This window comes from Hyperolius riggenbachi, chromosome 5, assembly GCF_040937935.1.
Source record: "Hyperolius riggenbachi isolate aHypRig1 chromosome 5, aHypRig1.pri, whole genome shotgun sequence".
Lineage (NCBI taxonomy): Eukaryota > Metazoa > Chordata > Amphibia > Anura > Hyperoliidae > Hyperolius > Hyperolius riggenbachi.
This window is the reverse complement of record NC_090650.1, coordinates 44,961,068-44,982,794: the sequence shown is the minus strand read 5'-3', so window position 1 is coordinate 44,982,794 and position 21,727 is coordinate 44,961,068. Positions and strand designations below refer to the sequence as shown.

General features: G+C 41.1%; 1 protein-coding gene across 4 annotated transcripts in view; it reads right to left on the bottom strand.

Annotated features, from left to right (window-relative positions):
• MALRD1 (MAM and LDL receptor class A domain containing 1) overlaps nucleotides 1-21,727 on the bottom strand; it is a 407,541-nt gene that overhangs the window by 167,258 nt on the left and 218,556 nt on the right. For all 4 annotated transcript variants that reach the window (XM_068235591.1, XM_068235589.1, XM_068235590.1 and 1 more), the window contains one exon: nucleotides 750-930. In XM_068235591.1, the coding sequence (XP_068091692.1) occupies nucleotides 750-930 (181 nt within the window). The remainder of the gene's footprint in view (nucleotides 1-749; nucleotides 931-21,727) is intronic.

Below are 21,727 nucleotides of genomic sequence, written 5' to 3'. Positions count from 1 at the left end.
AGGCTGCTACGTAAGTAACTAATTAGCAGCCTGCTTTATCCATTTACTTACCTAGTTACATGTGAGAACAGCAGCTCTCTGTAGTGTGTGAGTCAGGTTATAAATCAGCTGGAATGTCTGCTATCAGTGAAGTTGTCCGTCCCGTCGCATAGTATGCTAATTAAGCAGCTTAGCTCTCTGGAAAGCAGAATTAAGTGATATCATCTACTTTTTTTTAACACAAGGTCTATGGAGAAACATATGCTCTTTATTTTAAATAACTGATATGTGATTAATGGTAAATAATAATTTTCACTAAACTGCCCCTTTAATGTGCACACATGAGTGACTGCAGCAGCACCAAGCAACTAACACCACTCCAAGTACGGGCATAGCAGGGCAGCCAATTCTATCTACTTGTACTTTAGGTACAGGACTGGCACTACAGTTAGCATTTGAAAGACAATATAATCTGGTCAGGAAGGTAGGTGACATTTGTGGGTTTTCTGTTCCCTGGTTTAAAGCTCATCTTCCAGCGGAAGGATGTGCTCTGGGCAATCTAGAGCTAGCAGTTAAAAATATACTTATGTAGAAAGTGATGTCCGGCACAATTCTATCTATGGCAGTGTCAGTCAATCTGCTGCCCAACGTCCATTTTGCTCTGTACATCTTTCACACTTTGCATTTCGGAAGTGGGGGTAAGTATTTTGAATGCTCATTTTAACAAATATTCCATGCTCAGTAGACAGGCACGCTTAACAGCCGCTTACCTGGTGAACAGTCGATATACTCAATGTCGTCAATTGCTGCTCCTCCACCAAAATCTTTTGTCCGGACTCCTTCGAAAATAACCTTAAAATGCCTCAACTTCCCAAGGGGAATCTCCACTCTGTTCCACTTTGCATCCAGGTTCTCAGACACCCCCCATAACGTCTTCAGGCTGGTCTCTGTCTAAAAAAAAAGGTACAATAAACAATAGATTATTATGAATAGTGATGAGCACACATTTTGCATAATTGTAATTTCACATCATAATTCATAAATATGATGCAAAATCATAATGCAAAATTTAAGGTAAAATGGTAATTAAAGTGGTCTGAAACTCTGACATAACTTTCAATAAAAATGTGTTTTCCTACTTTTTATTACTTTTACAGTTATCATATTTGCTTTTATGCATAAGTAATATTGTCTGTTTACAAATAACACGTTTTCAAAGTGTAGCTTTTCTTGCCCTAAAAGCTGGCATTGCATTTTATTCTTTTTCTATTATAACTGCTTTTTATTATATATTAAAATCTTCTAAAGAGCTATTCTGAACACTGTGTGTGCCTGAAGCAGAGACAGTTTCTCAGAGAGTGTTTGTTTACATTCCAGTGTTGATACATTGTACAACAAGTAAAAAAGATACTGTTATCTCCAGTTTGGATGCGGATTTGAAGCTGAATAGCAGGAGAAAGTTCTTTGTTTAACCATTTCAGTGATGTTCTGCTAGAATTTTTTTCTGGGATAGCAGCCTTCAAGCTGTAAAGAATCTTTTAGAGAAAAGTAGAAATACTGACTTTCAGACCACTTTAATTTTGTTTGTAAACGTAATAAGGAACCATAATTTGTAAAGGTTAATTGCAAAGGCCCCATACATTCTATTATCACCAGAATTGCTATGGATGTTAGTGGGAACAAGACAAAATAATAATTTTTCAAAAAACCTTGTAGATTTTGAGAAAATCGATTTTAAAAATGCAAAGGAAAAATGTTTTTTCAACTGTCATTTTTCTGAGTTTAAAAACCATTTTAAAATCGATTTTTTTCAAATGTTTTGAAAAAAAATATGTTTATTCTTGTTCCCACCTTTCTCCTTAACATATGTAGCAATTTAGGAGACAATAGCACGTATAGGAGCTTAGCTATTAACTGCTAAAATTTGGCATGAAATTACACAAAAAAGGTATGCAAAATTTTACACAAAATTTAGAATGAATTACACAAAATCAGCTGAATGTCCAAATCATAATTTGCAACTTAAACAAGAGTTGTATACATGAAAAACAAGTTTAATTAATTCTTCCTGTCCGTAAACAATTCAGGGATTTCAAATGAAAAAAAAAGAAAAAACACAAAGCAAAAATAAACAAAACAGACTACTAAAAAAGGAAGTAAGCTGCAGACAAACCCTTGCTATTATGCAGTAGGTTTTACAATGCTTTGCTAATATGATAGAATCTGATGAATTATCTGACTTTACTGTTAAGGTGCGTACACACGCACTACAGCAGCCAATGATGGGACCGTCCGCACCTCCCACTGGGTGGGTTTTCAGCAGACTGTAGTGCGTGTGTGCGCATTGTCGGCGGACTAATAAGGCTGTTGCTGAACGATCCGCCGAACGAACAGCCTTATCAGTCTGCCGACAGTGCGTACACATGCACTACAGTCTGCTGAAAGTCCGCCCAGCGGGAGGGTCCGACGGACGCGTTGTTTGCTTCTGTAGAGCGTGTGTACGCACCTTTAATCTCTCCTAATCTGACTTAACCAATGGTTTATCTCTCCTTACTTGACTAAACGCCCATACACACGCCTGACTAAAGTGGCCAATAATGACCGCCTCAACTGATAGTCAGGAATGTGTACAGAGGCTGCAGACCGCCAACCCGCGAGCAATCCGCCCAGTGATGGCCGATCGCATTGTCTGCGCCACTCTGCTACCACATCACGTGACATCACTCACGCACCGCTCCACTGTCCCTCCCCCCACATAGCAACAAGAAATGTGTACGCACCTTAAAGGTTAATTTCCCCCACATAGCAACAAGAAATGTGTATGCTCCTTAAAGGTCAATTTCCCTCCACATAGCAACAAGAAATGTGTATGCACATTAAAGGTCAATTTCCCCCCCACATAGCAACAAGAAATGTGTATGTACCTTAAAGGTCAATTTCCCCCCACATAGCAACAAGAAATGTGTATGTACCTTAAAGGTCAATTTCCCCCCACATAGCAACAAGAAATGTGTATGTACCTTAAAGGTCAATTTCCCCCCACATAGCAACAAGAAATGTGTATGTACCTTAAAGGTCAATTTCCCCCCACATAGCAACAAGAAATGTGTATGTACCTTAAAGGTCAATTTCCGCCCACATAGCAACAAGAAATGTGTATGCTCCTTAAAGGTCAATTTCCCCCCACATAGCAACAAGAAATGTGTATGTACCTTAAAGGTCAATTTCCGCCCACATAGCAACAAGAAATGTGTATGCTCCTTAAAGGTCAATTTCCCCCCACATAGCAACAAGAAATGTGTATGTACCTTAAAGGTCAATTTCCCCCCACATAGCAACAAGAAATGTGTATGTACCTTAAAGGTCAATTTCCGCCCACATAGCAACAAGAAATGTGTATGCTCCTTAAAGGTCAATTTCCCTGCACAATTTCCCCTCAGTTTGTGTGGCCTGCTTAGATCAAACTCGATGTTGTGAGTGACACCTGGGGAGCTCCAATGCTCTACAAATATGCCGTTTGGTAGTGGTGAGCTCCAATTTCACATTGTTGTAATTTGACAGCGATATTTGCAATTACGATGCCAACTTGTAATGAGAAATTTCAAACTATCACAAAAACAATTTTGCGCATAATCATAATTATAATGCATCATTTTGTAAGATATCGTTCTCCGTAAAAATGTTTTTTCTTGTGCCCATTGACGTCAATGCATTTGGTGAAAATTAATTTCCGCATGCATGCCCATACATTTTTACACATACACTCATCTATGCGAAAATATGTTCAGAACACTTGAAGTAGTCTGAAACTATGACATAACATTAAATAAAAATGTGTTTTCCTAATTTTTATTACTCATACAGTTATCATATTTGCTTTTGTGCACAAATAATATTGTCTGTCTGCAAATTACAAGTTTCCAAAGTGTAGATTATCTGCCCTAAAAGCTGCCATTGCGTTTTATTCCAGCTGCTTTTTATTTTATATTTAAATCTCCTAGTGAGCTGTTCTGAACTTCTGAACTGTGTGTATGCCTGAAGCAGAGAGATCTTCTCAGTTTTCAGTTGTTTACACACTCTCCAGTCTGGATGCGGATTTTAAGCTAAATAGCCTTTCCATAGCAAGACAAAGTGCTGTGTTTAACTGTTTCAATAATGTTCTGCTACATTTTATTCTGTGATATTAGCTTTAAAGCTGTAAGGAATCTTTTAGAGCAAAGTAGAAATGCTGACTTTCAGACCACTTTAAGTGAATTGTGAATTATGAGAAATCAAGATTATGTGCAAAATTGTAAATACGATCAAGACTAGTTGTGAAAATTCCGTATGATCAAGACTATAGTTGTGGGCAATGACAAACAGCTGGTGATCGGCAGGACTAGCGATAGTATTTTTTTTATTTATCTATTTTTCTTTTTACTAATAAGTAGGTAAGGAGTCAAAACTGACTCCCTTTACCTCCTGGGCATCTGGGGTTTCCTTAGTAAAGGAAGCTCCCAGATGCCCAAAGCAGACCACAGGAAATAGGTAATAGGACTTTTCACCTTCTCAGAGCAGGTGAAAAGTTTACACCAATGTTTTATGGGAAGGATTGCCTCCTGGGGAGCAAAAACTACAATGGAATGGGGGAGAAAGAACTCACTGGGTGACCCGGCCTCGGGGTGTGTGTGTGTTAAGTTTAAATTAATTAAGTGACTCTCCCGTCGCTAGTGATGATCATAATCAGCTAATTACGATTACACAAAATTTCACATACATTTTAACACTTATGCCCATACGTAATTATGATTTGTAAATTCTATTGATTTTGTGTAATCATTCTTAATTTTACATCATTTTTGCATAATTTCGTGCTGACTTTAGTAGTCCCCCATTCATGCATACATGCCCTTGGCCCCTATTCAAATACCTTTTCTCATAGGAGATACATACTTTCACATCGTATAAGTAAAACATTTTTTTAGCAAGAAAATGCTTAAAATAAGGTTGATAGAACTTCTTTGTCTACTGTTAAAGTGTTGATTTTTTTTTTGATTTTTTTTTTTAGATAAAATGAAAAATGATCTGCATGGAGAAATTTCTTGGTCCTTCAAAAACTTTTTCTCCTGAGTTTTTTCCTAGGAGTTAATTAATATTCTCCTTAAAATAGCTTATCAGCACTTTGCAATTGAAAAAGTGTCTATCCAAATTATTTTGAGCATTTTCTTCATCTGGAGAGAAAAAAAGTTTATCTCATGAATTAGCTCTGTTTAGTTGAAAAATAAAGAAAGAGAGATAATTCAAGAGAAAAGCTTTCTCAATCAATTCCATTATATCTAAACATACATTAACCATTTTAGCCTTTTGGACGTGACTGTCACGTCCAAAAGACTGCTGTGCGCTGCTCTCATGCGGCCCCCCGTTAGCCTGGAGATTAATGAATGGGAACATAGTTCCTATTCATTGATCTAAGTCCCCGGTAGAAAGACCGATGGTTTTTTTGGGAAGCCGAGATCTTTCTGAAAAATAAATCAAAATTCCTGTCCTCCTCATACTTCCTGGAAGCAAGAGTACTAAAAAAAAAATGACTGTGGCCACCTTGTGGCCAAATAGTGAAACTACATCTGCATACTTTTTTTTTAATGAAATAAACACACATCATTACATTTAAAATTAACTGTTTACCTCCCACACCAAAAATTACCCAAATAAAATGTTTAATGAAAAAAAAATTACAATTAAAATAAAAAAACATAAATAGTTACCTAGTGAACTTTTTTAATATGCATGTGAAGAGGGTATATCATGAACATTTTTAAAATTATAAGCTTGTAAATGGTGATGGATGCAAAACTGAAAAATATACACCTTAATTTCCAAACAAAATATTGGTTCCATACATTGTGATAGGGACATCATTGAAATGGTGTAATAACTGGGACAAAAGGGCAAATAAAATACATAGGTTTTAATTATGGTAGCATGTATTATTTTAAAGCTATAATGGCTGAAAACTGAGAAATAATGATTTTTTCTTAAAGGGAAGGTTCAGGGAAACATTTAAAAAAATAAAAATCCATATTCACTTACCTGGGGCTTCCTCCAGCCCGTGGCAGGCCGGAGGTGCCCTTGCCGCTGCTCCAGAGGCTTCCGGTCGTCTTCGGTTGCCGACCCGACCTGGCCAGGCTGGCTGCCAGGTCGGGCTCTTCTGCGCTCCAAGGACGGGCTCTTCTGCGTCCCACGCGGGCGCGCTGACGTCATCGGACGTCCTCCAAGCTGTACTGCGCAGGCGCAGTAGTTCTGCGCCTGCGCAGTAAAGCCCGGAGGACGTCCGATGACGTCAGCGCGCCCGCGTGGGACGCAGAAGAGAACGTCCTTGGAGCGCAGAAGAGCCCGACCTGGCAGCCGGCCTGGCCAGGTCGGGTCGGCCACCAAAGACGACCGGAAGCCTCTGGAGCGGCGGCGAGGGCACCTCCTGCCTGCCACGGGCTGGAGGAAGCCCCAGGTAAGTGGATATGGATTTTTATTTTTTTAAAGGTTTCCCTGAACCTTCCCTTTAATATTCCTGTTTAAAATGCATTTAGAAAAAAAGAATGCTTTGGAAAATGTAACACCCAAAGAAAGCCTTATTGGTGGTGGAAAAAACAAGAGATAGATCAATTCATTGTGATAATTAGTGATAAAGTTACTGGCGAATGAATGAGAGGTGAAAATTGCTCAGATGCATAAGGTGAAAAACGACTGAAGGCTGAAGTAGTTAAACTATATTTGAGTTCAAATGTACATATTGTTAAAAAAAAAGGAGAAAAAAAAGCAAATACAAGTAAATGCAACATATATGTCAAGGCAGAAAGCCTAAAACAAAACAAAAAATAACTCCGCATCCTCCATCTGTATTTTGCTCTAATCTCTACTCTTCACACATTAACCATAATGCATTTCCTGCTGCACCCCCTGCACCATTAATCCTCAAATGTGCAAGTCCTGAGTGATGTTAATTAATTTGTCCTTTCATGGTAGGTACAAAAAATTGCTAATATGGTTTCTGTAGGTCAATTTGTCATGCATAAGGGATGTCATGAGGTCAGGGGTCACACAATACGCAGATTAATGTACAAAAAGCTCAAAACAGACAATATGGCAAAATGAGAGCTACACAAGGTTATTATTCAAACACCGTCTCATTAAGATTCCCGACACAACAAGGAAATGCAAACCGATTTCAAAGTGACTTTGCGGAGGAGACAGTCAAAGCAACGATGAACTGGGGTCTCGATCTGCCTCATCTCCTACCATCTTCATATTTAATACATCAAAACATTTATATAGTATGGATTTAAGGTTCGGCGGTGGCAGAGCGGCACAACGAAGAAAAGCAACACCGCCAACAAGGGTGAGGAGCAGCAGTTACTCCACACAAAAGACAGAACTGGCATGAGGCTGAAACAGTCCACAGACAGCGAGTACGGCTGCATCATTCCACTATCCCGGTATACAGTGCTGCCTTCTTTAAAGTGTACCCGAGGAAAATATTAACTGATGAGATAAATAATTATATTTATCCTCCTACTCCTAAAAATGACTCTTTTAAGCATCCCTTGTTTTTTTTGTTTAAACCGCATGTTTATATTTAAACATTTACAAAATGTTTTACTGTCTCTTATCAGTGGCAGCCTATTAAGTGTCCCAGAGTTAGAAAAAAGGTCAATAGTTCATGCATTTTATCTCTCCCTGCCCACAGATGTTGTATTCTGCCAGGAAAATTTTTATGGCTGTAAGTTGCTTATCAGTGATGTTTACTATATTCCTGACAAGGTACCCACAAGATAGAAGCTGTCACTTCCATGCCTAGAAATTAATTGTTTCAGGCAGCAAAATAAAATTGTAAAACGGCCTGGTTATTAATATGTTTTGCACTATAAATACACATTTATCTCATCATGTCACATATCACCTCGGGTACACTTTAAAAAATAATGAAAATGCATGTTATTTGCTTTCCCTTGTATGGTGTAATAACCATGATGCGCCATTAATGGACTGTGGGCGGAGACATGCAAATCATCACTTTTAGTTCATACAATTAAGTCATGCCACCAGAGCTATTGACTGATATCACACCTATATCTCTTAGAGTCTACCCGAGGCCACATGTGACATGATGAGATAAATTTGTATGTAAAAAAAAAATAATAACCAGGCTGTTCTTATTTTTTTAATTGCCTGAAAGAATTCATTTTTTGTTGCCTGAAATAATTAATTTCAGGCATGCAAGTAACAGCTTCTGTCTTGTCAGTAGCTTGTCGGGAATATAGTAATCCTCACTGATAAGCAAATTACTTCCATACAAGGGCGTAGCAATAGCCATAGCATCTGCTAAGGGGCCCTGAAGCATAGGGGGGCCCCGTGGGTTACATTTTTTGTGTTTCTCTACCCGCTGACTTTGTCTCAGTGCCCATAAACTATGTGCAGTTTTGATTGCATGATAATGTGAATAGCCCAGTTAACTTATATCCATCGGGTAGGGGCAGGTGGCATTGCTTAAGAGTGCCTCCATCTTAGAGTACCATGAAAGTTTTGCTTTGGGGCCCCATGATCTCTAGCTATGCCACTGTTTCCATAAAAGTTTTCCTGGCAGAATACAACTTCTGAGGGCAGGGGAGAGATAGAAAAAGATCAATCGTTCATGTATTTTAACTCTGGCATCCTTAATAGAATGCCATTGAGTGGACAATACTAAATATTTTACTTTGTAAAGGTTTAAATGTAAAATAAAACCATGGAATATCTAAAAAAGGGTCATTTTAGGAGTAGGAGGACAGATCCAATTGTTTATCTCATCTGTTTATTTTCACTTGTTGTTCACTTTAAGGAGGTGCTTTAGTGACCACAAAAGTTTGGTGCTGTTATGTAAGGTTTTACACATGAAGAAGGGGGGGAGACCCTGAAACATGTTGTGCATCGCCTAAGAATGAATATATGTTATGTTTATTTGCCAGTGGAGAGTCATTCTTAGGTTTTGAATATTGAATGGTGTGGTGAACTGCTTAAAGTTTTGAGCCTTATTTCTTCTATCCTATAAGTTCCTATACCTGTTCTAATGTGGTCTGTCTTACTGCAGCCTTTCCTAGTTGCACTGTCTCTGTAATAAATCTTATCTTCTTTTCTCTGTCGGCTCTGTCGGGCTCAGGCTGGAATGTGTGGAATGTGCAGCACTGCTTGTGATAGGCACAAGCTTTACACACCCTCTCCAAGCTCTCCTCTCAGCCTATCACACTCTGGTTAGCAGCCATGTCTTTTGTTTGTAAACACTGCCTAAAACTGGCAATTACAAGCCAGGATTGCAGCATAAAGTGGGAGAAACAGCACAGAGGGGCCCAGGAGAACATAATGAATAGAATTGTATGCTTTTTATTGTAAGAATTTTAGAGTACAGATTCTCTTTAAGGAATTGGCACTGTTATCCAGTCCTGATCAGGACTGGTTAGGGATTTACAAGAGAATTGTCACTGCAGGTACCTGGGCAGCATCAGGTAAGGGATTGCCTGTTGGGGTTAAGTGTGGTGGGAACTTTGTGGGCCATGTGCCACTAGGGTAGCCATGAAGTCCTGATAGGAACCATGAACACGATGGCAAATTTGAAGTGAAGACTGTGTGGAGTTGCTGGTCTCCTATCAGAAGCGTCCTTGGGCGGCAGAGCTAGGAACACTGACTAAATATAGCAAGTACTTGGGTAATTCAGGGTCGACCAAAACTATCACTGCTGCCTTGCAGTGGAAGTTGAAGTTCAAAGGTTAAGGGAAAGAACCCTCACAGAAAATCAGTGTGCCTAGCTTTAGGTGGCAGACCCACACACCAGGATAAAGGCTAATAACCTACACACCTTAAAGTGAACCTCCGGACTAAAAATCTACTCAGCAGAACTGAAAAGGCTTGGTGTTTCTTTAACAGTTTCACAGCATCAGAACTTTGTTTTTCTTACCAAAGCATCATTTTTACCTGCATTTTTAACTAAGCTCCACCCATCAAAGAAAAAAGCCCGGGCTTTTTTCCCCTGATGCTGTGCAGAGCATGATGGGATTTCCTATGTTGTTATTCACGTTGCCTAGCAACTAGGAGAGGTGCTCAGGACACAGGACAGTTGGAACTGTGTCTCATGCTCCCTGTCACCTCCTTTCAACCAAAAAGATGGCTGCCATCATGAAATCAAACATTTGCCTGTTCTTTTAAAACAGTGTGGGTAAGAGATTATATTACATATCTATTTTAATTAACATAACTAATATAACATAATGACAGTATGTTTGTTTAGGCTGGAGTTCCTCTTTAAATCAAATGATTAAAGCGAAGCCTAAGGTAGAGAAGAGGAGAGAGAGATACTTATTAGAGATCCTCCATTTCATCCTTGTTACCGTAGTATTATGGTAGTACTGTATTACCTCCAGTGATCTGCACTCCAATTAGCCAGACCTGACCAAGACACAGTGCTGGCTTCCTAGCCTTAAGTGACTTAGACTTCAACCCCCTTGCACTCGCTAACCCAGCAGGGTGTGCAGAGCAGTTTCTAGGCTAAATTGCACCCAGGGCAAGGATGTAAAAATTGCGCCCCCTTCCCCCCACCCCTGTGGACTCGCGAACCCGTACTCTTTAGGGACAATCACACTGCCACAGGTCACAAGTAGATCTGCCTACTTACTAGTGACCAGCCGCTCATCCAGGAGGAAGCAGGGACCAGGAAAAAACACAGGCAAAGAGAGCCCACAAAGTCGACTCCTCCATGGGCGCCACACACGGACAGCCTGCAGTACCGCTACAGGACATCAGGTGTCATCACATGGTATTGATGTGATGATGACTTGACATCTGGCGCAGGCAGCCTAGGAGGAGTCAAAGTGATCGCGCTGTTAATCTTTCTTCTTTCATTTGGCTGCACCGCGTGTCACCAGCTCCCTATAGGTTATGTCCTTCTGCCTGCACCCCCTTCTTCTATTTGGCGGCCTGCGCCCAGGGTGGTCGCCCTGCCCGCACCGTCCAAGAAACGGCCCTGAGGTTTGTGTTATTTGGGAGGAGAAGGCTGGTGCTGCACCCGGATCAGTGTCTCTTGCTCAGCTTTATGGGTCAGATAGGAGTGTAGATGACCGGAGGGGATACTGCTCTAATTTTAAGAATAGGAGAAGGACCCCCTCTACCTGGGGCAACTTGTACATAACCAGTTTTTCACTACAGGCTCTCTTTAATTCACGTAATTACTAAAACAATTGACATGCAACTAGCCTTAACCTGCTCTTACATAAGCCCTCTCTCTACTGATGCCTAACCCTAACCCGTGCTGCTAAATGTCTACCCCTAACCGACTCCCAGACCAGTACCTAACCCTCACCGCCCACCATTCTGCGATTCCTGTTGATATCTATGCTGATTCACCAACAAATAGCCACTGGGGACGTTTTGATGCCACCCTAGGTGCCTCTGTAAATAGCTGTGATTAGTGGCTATAAAAGGAAAAAAAAATATTGGATGCTGAGGCACCCAAATGTTCAGTTATAGATGCTGATTGTGGTTAATTACATGGGCGTCTCTGCGGCGGCACCCAAACTCCCCCATCGTCTGTGTGAAAATAACCTACTTCACCATAATTACCTGGGCACCTTCATTACATGTACGCTACCATATCACCATCTATTATCTCATCCACTGAAGATAAGAGGGCCTTCCCAATCTCATTTCAACCCACTGTGCTATCAAAGCTCACAGACACCATCCCGGTATCTAGGGCTGTGCATGGGAAGACTAATGAGATCAAGACCCTCTGCTAAACTCCACGTAAAACATACTTCATTGGCCCACCCTCAAGGCAACGGAGCACCTGGAACCAAAAATATATAAAATGAGCCTCCCTATAAGGGAAATTCATAATAGAGTCTGATGTTGGGGGGGTGGAGGGGTTAACAAAGGAGGAGCATCCCGTAGATAAGTAATGACGCTCACCCCAACCCCCTCCTACAGCACATTCTATAACAAACCTCCCTTATATGGGTTCGTTCATTTTATATATTTTTAGTTCTAGGCAGAGCAGAATCATCCACCAGGCATTCCTAGGCAGGTGCTTAGGGTCCAGTGGGTGTCAAGGGGTCCACCTGCCACCTTCTCTGACCTCTCTACACTTCAGCTTACCAAAAAGACCACAAAGGGACCCAACATCTACTATCTTGTCTGGGGTCCCATTACATATTAATCCATCTCTGGTTCCAGGTTCTAAGTGGCCTTTCTACACCAACGGCCATGCATAACATAATCCAATTTGCAATCTATATAGTCTTTTAAAGGATACCCGAGGTGACATGTGACATGGTGAGATAAACATGTGTACGTACAGTGCCTAGCACACAAATAACGATGCTGTGTTCTTTTTCTTTCTCTGCCTGAAAGAGTTAAACATCAGGTATGTAACTGGCAGTTTCTGTCTGAGTCAGGACTCGGTCAGACTACAGTGTGACCCTCACTGATAAGAAGTTACAATTATAAAACACTTTCCTAGCAGAAAATTGCTTCTGAGAGCAGGAAAGAGATAAAAAGGGTAAATAGTTCATAGATTTTAGCTCTGGCATACTTCAATGAACGTGTCATTGAGCAAAAACAATAAAACAGTAAAAACGTAAAAAGTAGATTAAAATATAAAATAAAACTGTGGAATATCTTAAAAAGTCATTTTTAGGAGAAGGAGGACTGATGCAATTGGTTTATTTCATTAGTTTATTTTCACCTCGGGTGCCAGCAGACCAGAACTATTTTATTCCTACAGCGAGTTCTCTTGCAGTCTAATAAATAGATCCCAAAGAAAGACATTAAGGATTCTCTAAAGAACGGCTACAATGAAACCCTTGAATTAAAAAAAAAAAAGTGCTTTAAAATCGTTCCTTGATAGAAATTAACATAAAATCCTATTAAACTTTTTTCGTTTGCATACCAACGAGGTATTTTTTTTTTATCAGCAAAGATAGGCCTCTATTGCTTCAATCTTAGATGCCGAATTTATCTTTTAACTAGATCCCGCATCAAGGCCTCTTATAATTCAAATTGTATTTTTCATTAAATTGTAATTCAGATGATGTATGGTGTTACCGAGGAGCTTAGCCTGCTTGCCGAAGATGGTAGAGATTGCAGAATCTCCTGATGGCCATCCTAAATTAATTAAATGTACCACTCACGAAAATTTGAGTTAATATATTCTATAAATATGAGTTGCGAGGCTCAGGTGGGGCAGGGACGTTCGGGTGAACTGCAGTAAATTCTATATGGTGGCACCACGTTACGTTATTATATAAAATGGGTGTGCAGGAAAGGTTATTGAAGTTGAAATTTTGAGAAATTATTCCAGCTGAAAGAAAAATTACTGCAAAATTTGAAAATAAAAAAACGCAATTGAAACTGTCAGCAATAGGCATTCACAAGCTGATAATACCCACTAAGGAATCCAAACTTATTGTTAAAGAAAATAAATTAAATATAATAGATCAATGCCGCCCAAGCCACACTTCACACAGCTGTAGGTTAGTAAAATTAATTTATTTACAGAAATAAAACTGTATAGCTTTCAGTATGGTGAGGATGAAATCCAATACCCAACTATTATAATGTTTTAAAGTGGTATTACACATAACATTTTTGCCCTAATGCATTAAACACAGGAAAAAAATGAATATGAAAAATTAATATGACTGTAGGACTACTCGGATATCATCCATGTACACCTCACTGAAGCTAACTGATATCTTTGCAGGCTACAGGGCAAATTGTCAGATTGACTTTTACTTAGGTAATTAGAGAGCAAATAAAGGAGAGAAAGTTCTCTGCTGGATACAGCAGGAACTTCTAACTTGTTTACACAGTTTATTACTGTCCAGCTGAAGCGTAACGTACAATAACACACAATAGATACGTAAGAGTAGTCAGGAGCGGTCCGTAGTCAAACACAGAGTCAGAGATATTGAGGTACAGAGTAGCTAGAGTAATTCGTAGTCAATAATTGAGCAGGGTCATATACACAGGTCAGATGTCAGTCGTATTGTTCGGATTAGGCAATAACGAAGTCAGGGACAGGCCCAGTCGATAACGAATATCAGATGGCAGGCTGGCAGTGGTCCAAAAGGACTAGACAGGAACGAGGTCAGGAGGTAGGCAAAAATCGCTATACAGATAATATACCATGAGATGTTACTAATGTATAATATTACAAGAAGTACGGAAATAATAAAGACTGACTAACTAGAGTACATATATATTGTGCGTCTACACAATATATCAATGTAGCTCAAAATCGCTAGCTACCCCTATAATCAGCAAACTGATAGTATCAAGGCCAGTGAGCAACTGACTCACTTGGCCTAATATACCCGGAAGTCATTACAAGATCCCACCCCCAGGATGACAGCCCCTCCATCAGACACGCCTTCTCAGCCTATAAAGGCTTCTCGGCTGCACGCGCGCCTGACTAGAGGCTCTGCGTGGGCCTGTCACCGCTGGAGGGATGTCGCGGATGCCCCCAGAAGACGTCAGAGGGCTGCCAGGGATGCCTTCAGAAGATGCCGGAACGGAAGCTGCCTTACGCGCACAAGTTCCACCGGAGACGCCATGGAGGATATCGCGGGACCCGTCGCCGACTGGTAAGATTGTTACAATTACACTTCCAAAACAATCCGATAAATCTGATAATGCTGGTCTGCAAAAGGCAAGCTTATCAATTAGCACTGAAGTGATGTAACAAGTTTGAGTTTTAAAACTTCCAGTACTTTGAAAAATAGTCAGATAGCTTTAGCTGTTAATTGTATGCTGTGTTTAATGTTTTAGGCCACAGATAATATTTGAGTATATTACCACTGTTCATATGCAGTTGTTGTCTCAAGTATCAGCTCATTTTTTTGGACTGGAAGAACTGAGTGACTGCCGGTTGTGCCTTGACTGTTAAATAGCTGGGGGATGAGGGAACATCCCCTTACCCCACAAAGCTGGCAAGAAAATGTGCCATTAAGTATAACTGCCTTGTTTTAGTTCTTAATCGGGTCCTAAGGTGTTTCTTGTGCTGTACTTCCTTTATAGCATTTTATATCTTTATGATGTTGGTGGCAAAGAGAAGAGAATATGGGGGGCTCATGACACACCTTTGGGAGATGTATAGTGTACAAGCACCATCGGCAGCTTTGCAGAGGAAGGGGTGTGCCGTGGGGATCTTTATAAGGTGGAGCTCTGTATGAGGGATAACTGGAGGTGACATCTTTAGTTCTGACAGGTGATCTGTACGGAATGTTTGTTACTGAGAGTTCTATGCACAGAGGGACGGGAGATATTGCTTGCTTGGAAGTTCGAAACAGCTGTTATTTCCCACAATGCAATGAGGTTCACAGACAGCAAACTATCAGGACCATGGCCATGACATCACACCATGGGAGGGGGTTTAACCACAATATCCGCCACACAGACCTCTCTGATGATCTATAGAGAAAAGGTAAAGATTTCTCATGGGAAAGGTGGTATCAGCTACAGGTTGGGATGAAGTTCAATCCTGGGTTAAAATTCCTCTTAAGGTGGTTAAAAGCCTATATTCAGCAAACAGACTGAACATACTGTACAGTGTATCAGTGTGCCACATCCATTGACATGAAAACAGCATTCAGGCACTTCAATTCATTACCATTCATTTGAATAAAAAAAAATAAAATCCAATTTTACATCTACCAAGACAGAGGTCATGTGATTATGACTTATAGATCTATGGATGCTTAACCACTTCGGGACCAGCACCCTCTGCCCCCTTGAGGACCAGAGGGGGCTGGAGGGTGCTGGTCCCATAAACCGCCGCTTCCCGACGAATCGCCGCTAAAATCCGCCGCTCCCGACGAACACGCCGTTCTGTCCCCGCCGCAGGCTGCTCTCTCTGCCGTCGGTATGACGGCAGAGCGCTGTGCGCCGGTCAGGAGCCGCTTTCATTGGCTCCTGACCCTGTCACTCAATGTAAGCCAATGGGAACGGCTTACAGTAATGACAGGGCCAGGAGCCAATGAAAACGGCTCCTGACCGGCGCACAGCGCTCTGCCGTCATAGAGGCGGCAGGGCTGCACATTTCCATGCAGACCGAGTAGGGACAGCGGCGGAGATGGGCAGGGGCGCGCGGTGAATGGGACGTAGAGTTTACGTCCGGTCAGAACCGCAGCGCCCCCTGCCTGCCGTAGATTTATACTGCGGCAGTCCGCAATAGGTTAAAGAGGCACTTGAGTGAAAAGGGGGAAAAAATAAACCAATACATTGCAAGTGAGAAGTTAAAAATAGAAGAGCAATCAAGAAATGATTGATATTTGCCATGTAATTTGTTCATCTTGTTTGATCCACAATGAGCCTGTATGCAATCATATTTACTACTGGCAGACAAGAATAAAATAGACAGCACCAACTGCCATCATCTACTGTATAACTACACCCATTATAATGGAGATACGCTAAAAGGCTGTTTTTTTTTATAGATATACATATGTACAGAGGGAGATACTGGTTGCATGGAAGTTGGAAACAGCTGTTATGTTCTACAATGCAACAGGGCTCACAGACAGGAAACTGTCAGGACCTAGGTCCTGACATCACACTGTGGGAGGGGTTTCACCACAATATAAGCCATACAGACTCCCCTGATGATCCATTCAAGAAAAGGTAAACATTTTTCATGGGAAAGGGGGTATCAGAAACTTGCTGGGATGAGGTCCCACTCCTTGGTTACAGTTAATTTTAATATTCTCTTAAAGTGAAACTCTGCTTTCTTTGCAAATTGCTGCAAACATGTATCAGTCCTCTAGAAGAATTTTTTTAAAGTAATCTATGGTTATTAAAAAGTATCTTTTCTTTTTTGAAGTTGCAGCTGTCGGCTAATTTGCCTGGCTCATTTTGGTTGAGCGCAGACCTTTAAACGGAGGGCTTAGAAGCATCTTATTGTTTTTCACTGAAGGAGAAGTCTTCTCCCCACCTCTGCAGAATCCTCCACTAAATCACAGCTCCATTCTGTAACACTTCTTGAAATAAAGTGTTTGCAAATGGATATTTGAGACAAAATGTCAGTGTTAAATCAGCCAAGCTCAAACCAGCAAAAATGTCTGGAATGCCAAAGATATTCCGCGTTCCTCTTTGCTTTCATCAAACGTTAGGCTTTTCTTTCTGTTGTTTGGCTAAAGGAATGAGATTTATTTACCATTTCACTTGGAAGCCGTAGTTCTTGTTGTATGAGAAAATAAACATACAGTATGTCTTTTGTCACCGTTACCTGAAGAATATAGGTTAGTCGATTATCCTAAATCAAACCTGGCAGAAATAGAGCTGTCCTGGTGCTGCTTGTTGGTAGGGTAGCAGGAAAAAGGGCGCCGGTGGCAAATGGACGATTTGGGGGCCGCCATAGACTCTAATGCATTTATTGGTAATAAGGCACCAAAAGCATAAAAAAGGGCGCCTGATAAATATCGTTTTCAACATTAGAACAATAAAGTTTTTGAAATATATGATCGTTTTAGAAACTTGCAACTTTATAGTTTTTGTCATATTATTTTGTCTGTATGTACAGATTTTACTATATCAAATATATTATTGTTTCTACGTTTGTAAGGTTGTTTGTGCAGGGAAAGGTGGTTAGGGTTAGGCACCACCAGGTGGAGGTCTTAGGGCTGGCACCACTGGGGGGGGGGGGTCTTAGATTTAAGAACCACTACGGGGTGTCTTAGGGTTATGCACCACAAGGGAGGTCTCAGGGTTATGCACCATTAGGGAGGTCTTATGGTTAGGCACCATCGGGGGGGGGGGGTAAGTGTCTTAGGGTTAGGCACCACCAAGAGAGGTTAGGGTTAGGCACCACCGGGTGGGGGGAGTTAGGGTTAGGCACCACCAGGGGAGGGTGCTGTGTAAGTGTAGCTGTATTTTTTAAATATGCAACGGTTTTTAAAGTAAATATATTTTTGTTTTGATTTCCTGTTTGTTTTAAAAATGGTACTTATCATTTACATGTTTTCGGTTTCACTTCGCTCCCACTTGAAACATTTTTTGTCGTTAAGTAGATTTCATTATCCAGCTGCAGCCTTTTTTCCTCTAGCCTTTCTTTCATGCACACATTGGTAGGAAGTCAGGAAATGTGGATGTCTGGAACGCCTGGGAAGTTTGGGCGCTGTCATAGTTGCCCGTACAAGTACCTATTTCTAGCTGCATCTTGCATACCATGTGGCACCGGCACGTACTATTTTATCAGGCACCTCTGGCACCCAATTTTTCCCTTGTAGCCACAATTTGTATGAGGTGGCACCCAAACACCCACGTGCCTTATTGAGAAGTAAAACGCAAAAGATACAAGACTGAAGGGTCTGGTGATCTGATGAACATTTTTTTCACTATTTTTCTTCCCTTTTATTGCACATTTGGGTTTTTGCATACCCCCCGGAAAGAATAAGTGACCTAATTTTGTGACGGGCACCGGGTTCCCCGAAGCTGTGGTAGTCCACTTACATAGCAGAACCCTCCGGCCGTTCTCTTGCAGGCAGAGCTCCTTCTAACAAAAGAACTGAATTTTGGCGTTTATAAAAACATAATTTAGCAGAAAGAATCTTGAAGCCGGCAATCAGTCAACCGCGCAGTTTTAAGTGCTCGCAGGATTTATAGTACTTTATGGATTTCTCCATCACTTGAATACTCGTAATTGCCACTTTGGTTTAAATACAGTTTTGAGACTTTCAAAAAGTTCCTTGTTCTCAGCGACTTGGAATAGAGTCACTCAATCCAGGTATTGATCCACACTTCTCTTGTGTTCCCAATAGAGGCAAATCATAACGTGAACAACGCTGCAGAAGCAGGGCAGATGGAGAAAAATCTCGTTTCTTTATTGACCAATATAGCTTCATCCACCAGTAAATCTCTCAGCAGTGTTAATCCAACATATGCCTCTCAGGAAACAGGTACAATTACTTTGTAATTTAATAAATAGAAGTGAAACCTGCTTTTTTCACAGTTTGTAACAGCTCCAGCTGCAGGGAGACAATGAACTGTGCTAGTCTCAAACATTATTACCAAAAGCAAATATGTTTTGGGATATAAAAATTCTGCATTTGCAATGTTAACAGAGGAAGTAAAAGGCAAAAGAATGTTTAGATGTCGTTAAGACTGAACTGCAGAGATGTAGTGAACATAGAATTTCTGTTCGCGAATGGCGAACTTCTGAAAACTGTTCACGAGGAACAGGCGAATATGGTGAACTGCCATAGACTTCAATGGGCGGGTGAATTTTAAAACCTACAAAGACTGTTTCTAGCCACAAAAGTGATGGAAAAGTTGTAACACCTGGACAGGGGCATGCTGGAGGGGGATCCATGCCAAAAGTCCAACCTAAAATTACAGTTGACGCAGAGTCTGGTTTTAATCTCTAAGGCCTCTTTCACAGTGCGACGTTAAAGTTGCACGTTAGAAAATGTTTTAACGTGGACTAACGCACAGCTATACAAAGTCTGTGCGACATTCACAGTGCACACGTTGCGTTGTGTGTAACGTGTAGCAATATTTAGAAAGTTCTGCATGCTGTGCGTTTAGCAATAAATTTTGCTGCGTTGTGTGCTCAGTTTTTATTTATGTATTTTTTTTAAATGTAACGCATGCACCGTTTTTGTTCCATCAGTATGTGACGAAAACGGCGCACCAAGAGACACATAACGCAGTGCAAAATAACGTCCAATTTCATAACCTACATGCGCTGCGTTAGGGGCACGTTTTGCGACTTTAACGTCGCATCAAACGCAACATCCCACTGTGAAAGAGGCCTAAAGGGCAGAAATTACATTATGCACAGCCTTGGGTGTCAGTAGGCTGTGGTGTGTCACAAACAGAGAGATATAATAGTACTATCAGAATACAGTGAAATAATAATGCACTGCTGTGGTTCTGTGCCTGTAACTTTATGAGACAACAGCACACAGCTCTGGGTGTCAATGGGCTGTGAGGTGTCAAACACAACATAAAAAATACAGGAGACCGATGTGCTAGCTTTCAATAGGACTGTTTGAAGTGTTTTCACAGCAAGTGAGGAACAAGAACACAGGCCTAGCTAATGCTTTCCCTACCTATCTGCAGCAAGTCTGACCCTGCTCTCGCTAATAGTCAGCAGGCAGCAGAGAATAAATCCAATATGGCCACCGCAACTGCTTTTTGGTAGGGGGTGGGGGGTCCAGGAAGGGGTGCTAGCTGATTGTTTGCCATGTGTCAGCTGACTGTGAGGTAAGGGGTCAAAGTTTAGCTCAATGATGATTTATAGGGGGCGAATTGAACACGCCAAATGTTCGCTATTCGCTGCGAATGCGAACAGTCGATGTTTGCAGAATACTGCTTGCCGCCGACCAGTTCGGGCCGAATGCGAACAGTCGATGTTTGCAGAATACTGCTTGCCGCCGACCAGTTCGGGCCATCTCTGCTGAACTGTAGTCGAAGAGATACACAGAGGAATTATAGAGTGGGCCGTATTGACAACATCTAAAAAAGGCAACCGCAAATGTGGGTGCCGCATAATGCCAATACTTCCATAATCGTAATGTTAACGATATTTTACTATCACCTGACCTATTTTTCACACTAACCCTCCCACCTATCTGCATCCAATAGTAACCCTGTCCCTACCTACTTCCAACATTTATTCGCCCCCAACACACACACACACTTACGCCTTACACTAACAGTTAAAGGAACACTATTAAACCAAGTATTCAAAAATGACGATGTATAAATAATGTCTAAGTAGCTGTGTAAATATTTTCCTACTTTTCGTGTTAAATATTAGAGGCAAAAGCTGTGATTCATTGTGTGTAGATTTTAGCTACATCTGGAATGTCCCATTTAATTTGCATAGGTGAATCTCTGCAGTCTGACATGCTAAGAACAGTGTAATATTGAAGCAGAGTTATATTAAAAGCCTGTCAGGTGTCAAGTTTCACACATACACAATTACAGATGTTTATGTTGCACATAAGATACATTTCCTCTGCTCTCTGCAGAGAGCTCAGTCAGAGACAGGCAGAGCTTTCTCTCACACACACAGAGTTAACAGATGCACAGTGAGGGAATTCCCCCTCCCCTCATGGCTCAGTCTGCAGTCAGAGTTGCCATCAGAAAAGTGTGAAAGGAATTAGATAACAGTAAACAAATAGATACAAATTGAAATGTATACACCAGTACTTATCAGCATTTCCCACACATTTCCTATCTCAATTGAAAAAAAAAACATGTTAATCGATATTGTTCCTTTAACCACTTTACCCCCGCGCGTACGTATTTCTCCGCCCCTTTTTCCATCCTTTAAAAACCAGGGACGGAGAAACACGTACTTTCCGCGTTCCCGACGCTGCCCGCGCTCCCGCTCGTAAACACGCCGCCCGCCGCTAGTAAAACCGCCGCCGCCCGCTCGCCCAGAGATCAATGAACGGGAAAATCCATTCCTGTTCGTTGATCTAAGCCCCGCAATGATCAGCTGCTCTCCTATGGGCAGCGCGATCATTGTGAGAAAAAACTCACGTGTCCAGCCTCCTTATTCTTCCTCTTCCGGAAGCTTGGAGGTCGCATTAAAACAAAAAGTTACTGTGGCCATCTTGTGGCCAAATAGTAAACTACACCCTACACATTTTTCACATACAAATAAATGACTTTTACACATAAAATTAACTCATTACCTCCCACACTCCCCATTTTTTTTTTTTTTGTAATTAAAAAAAAATTA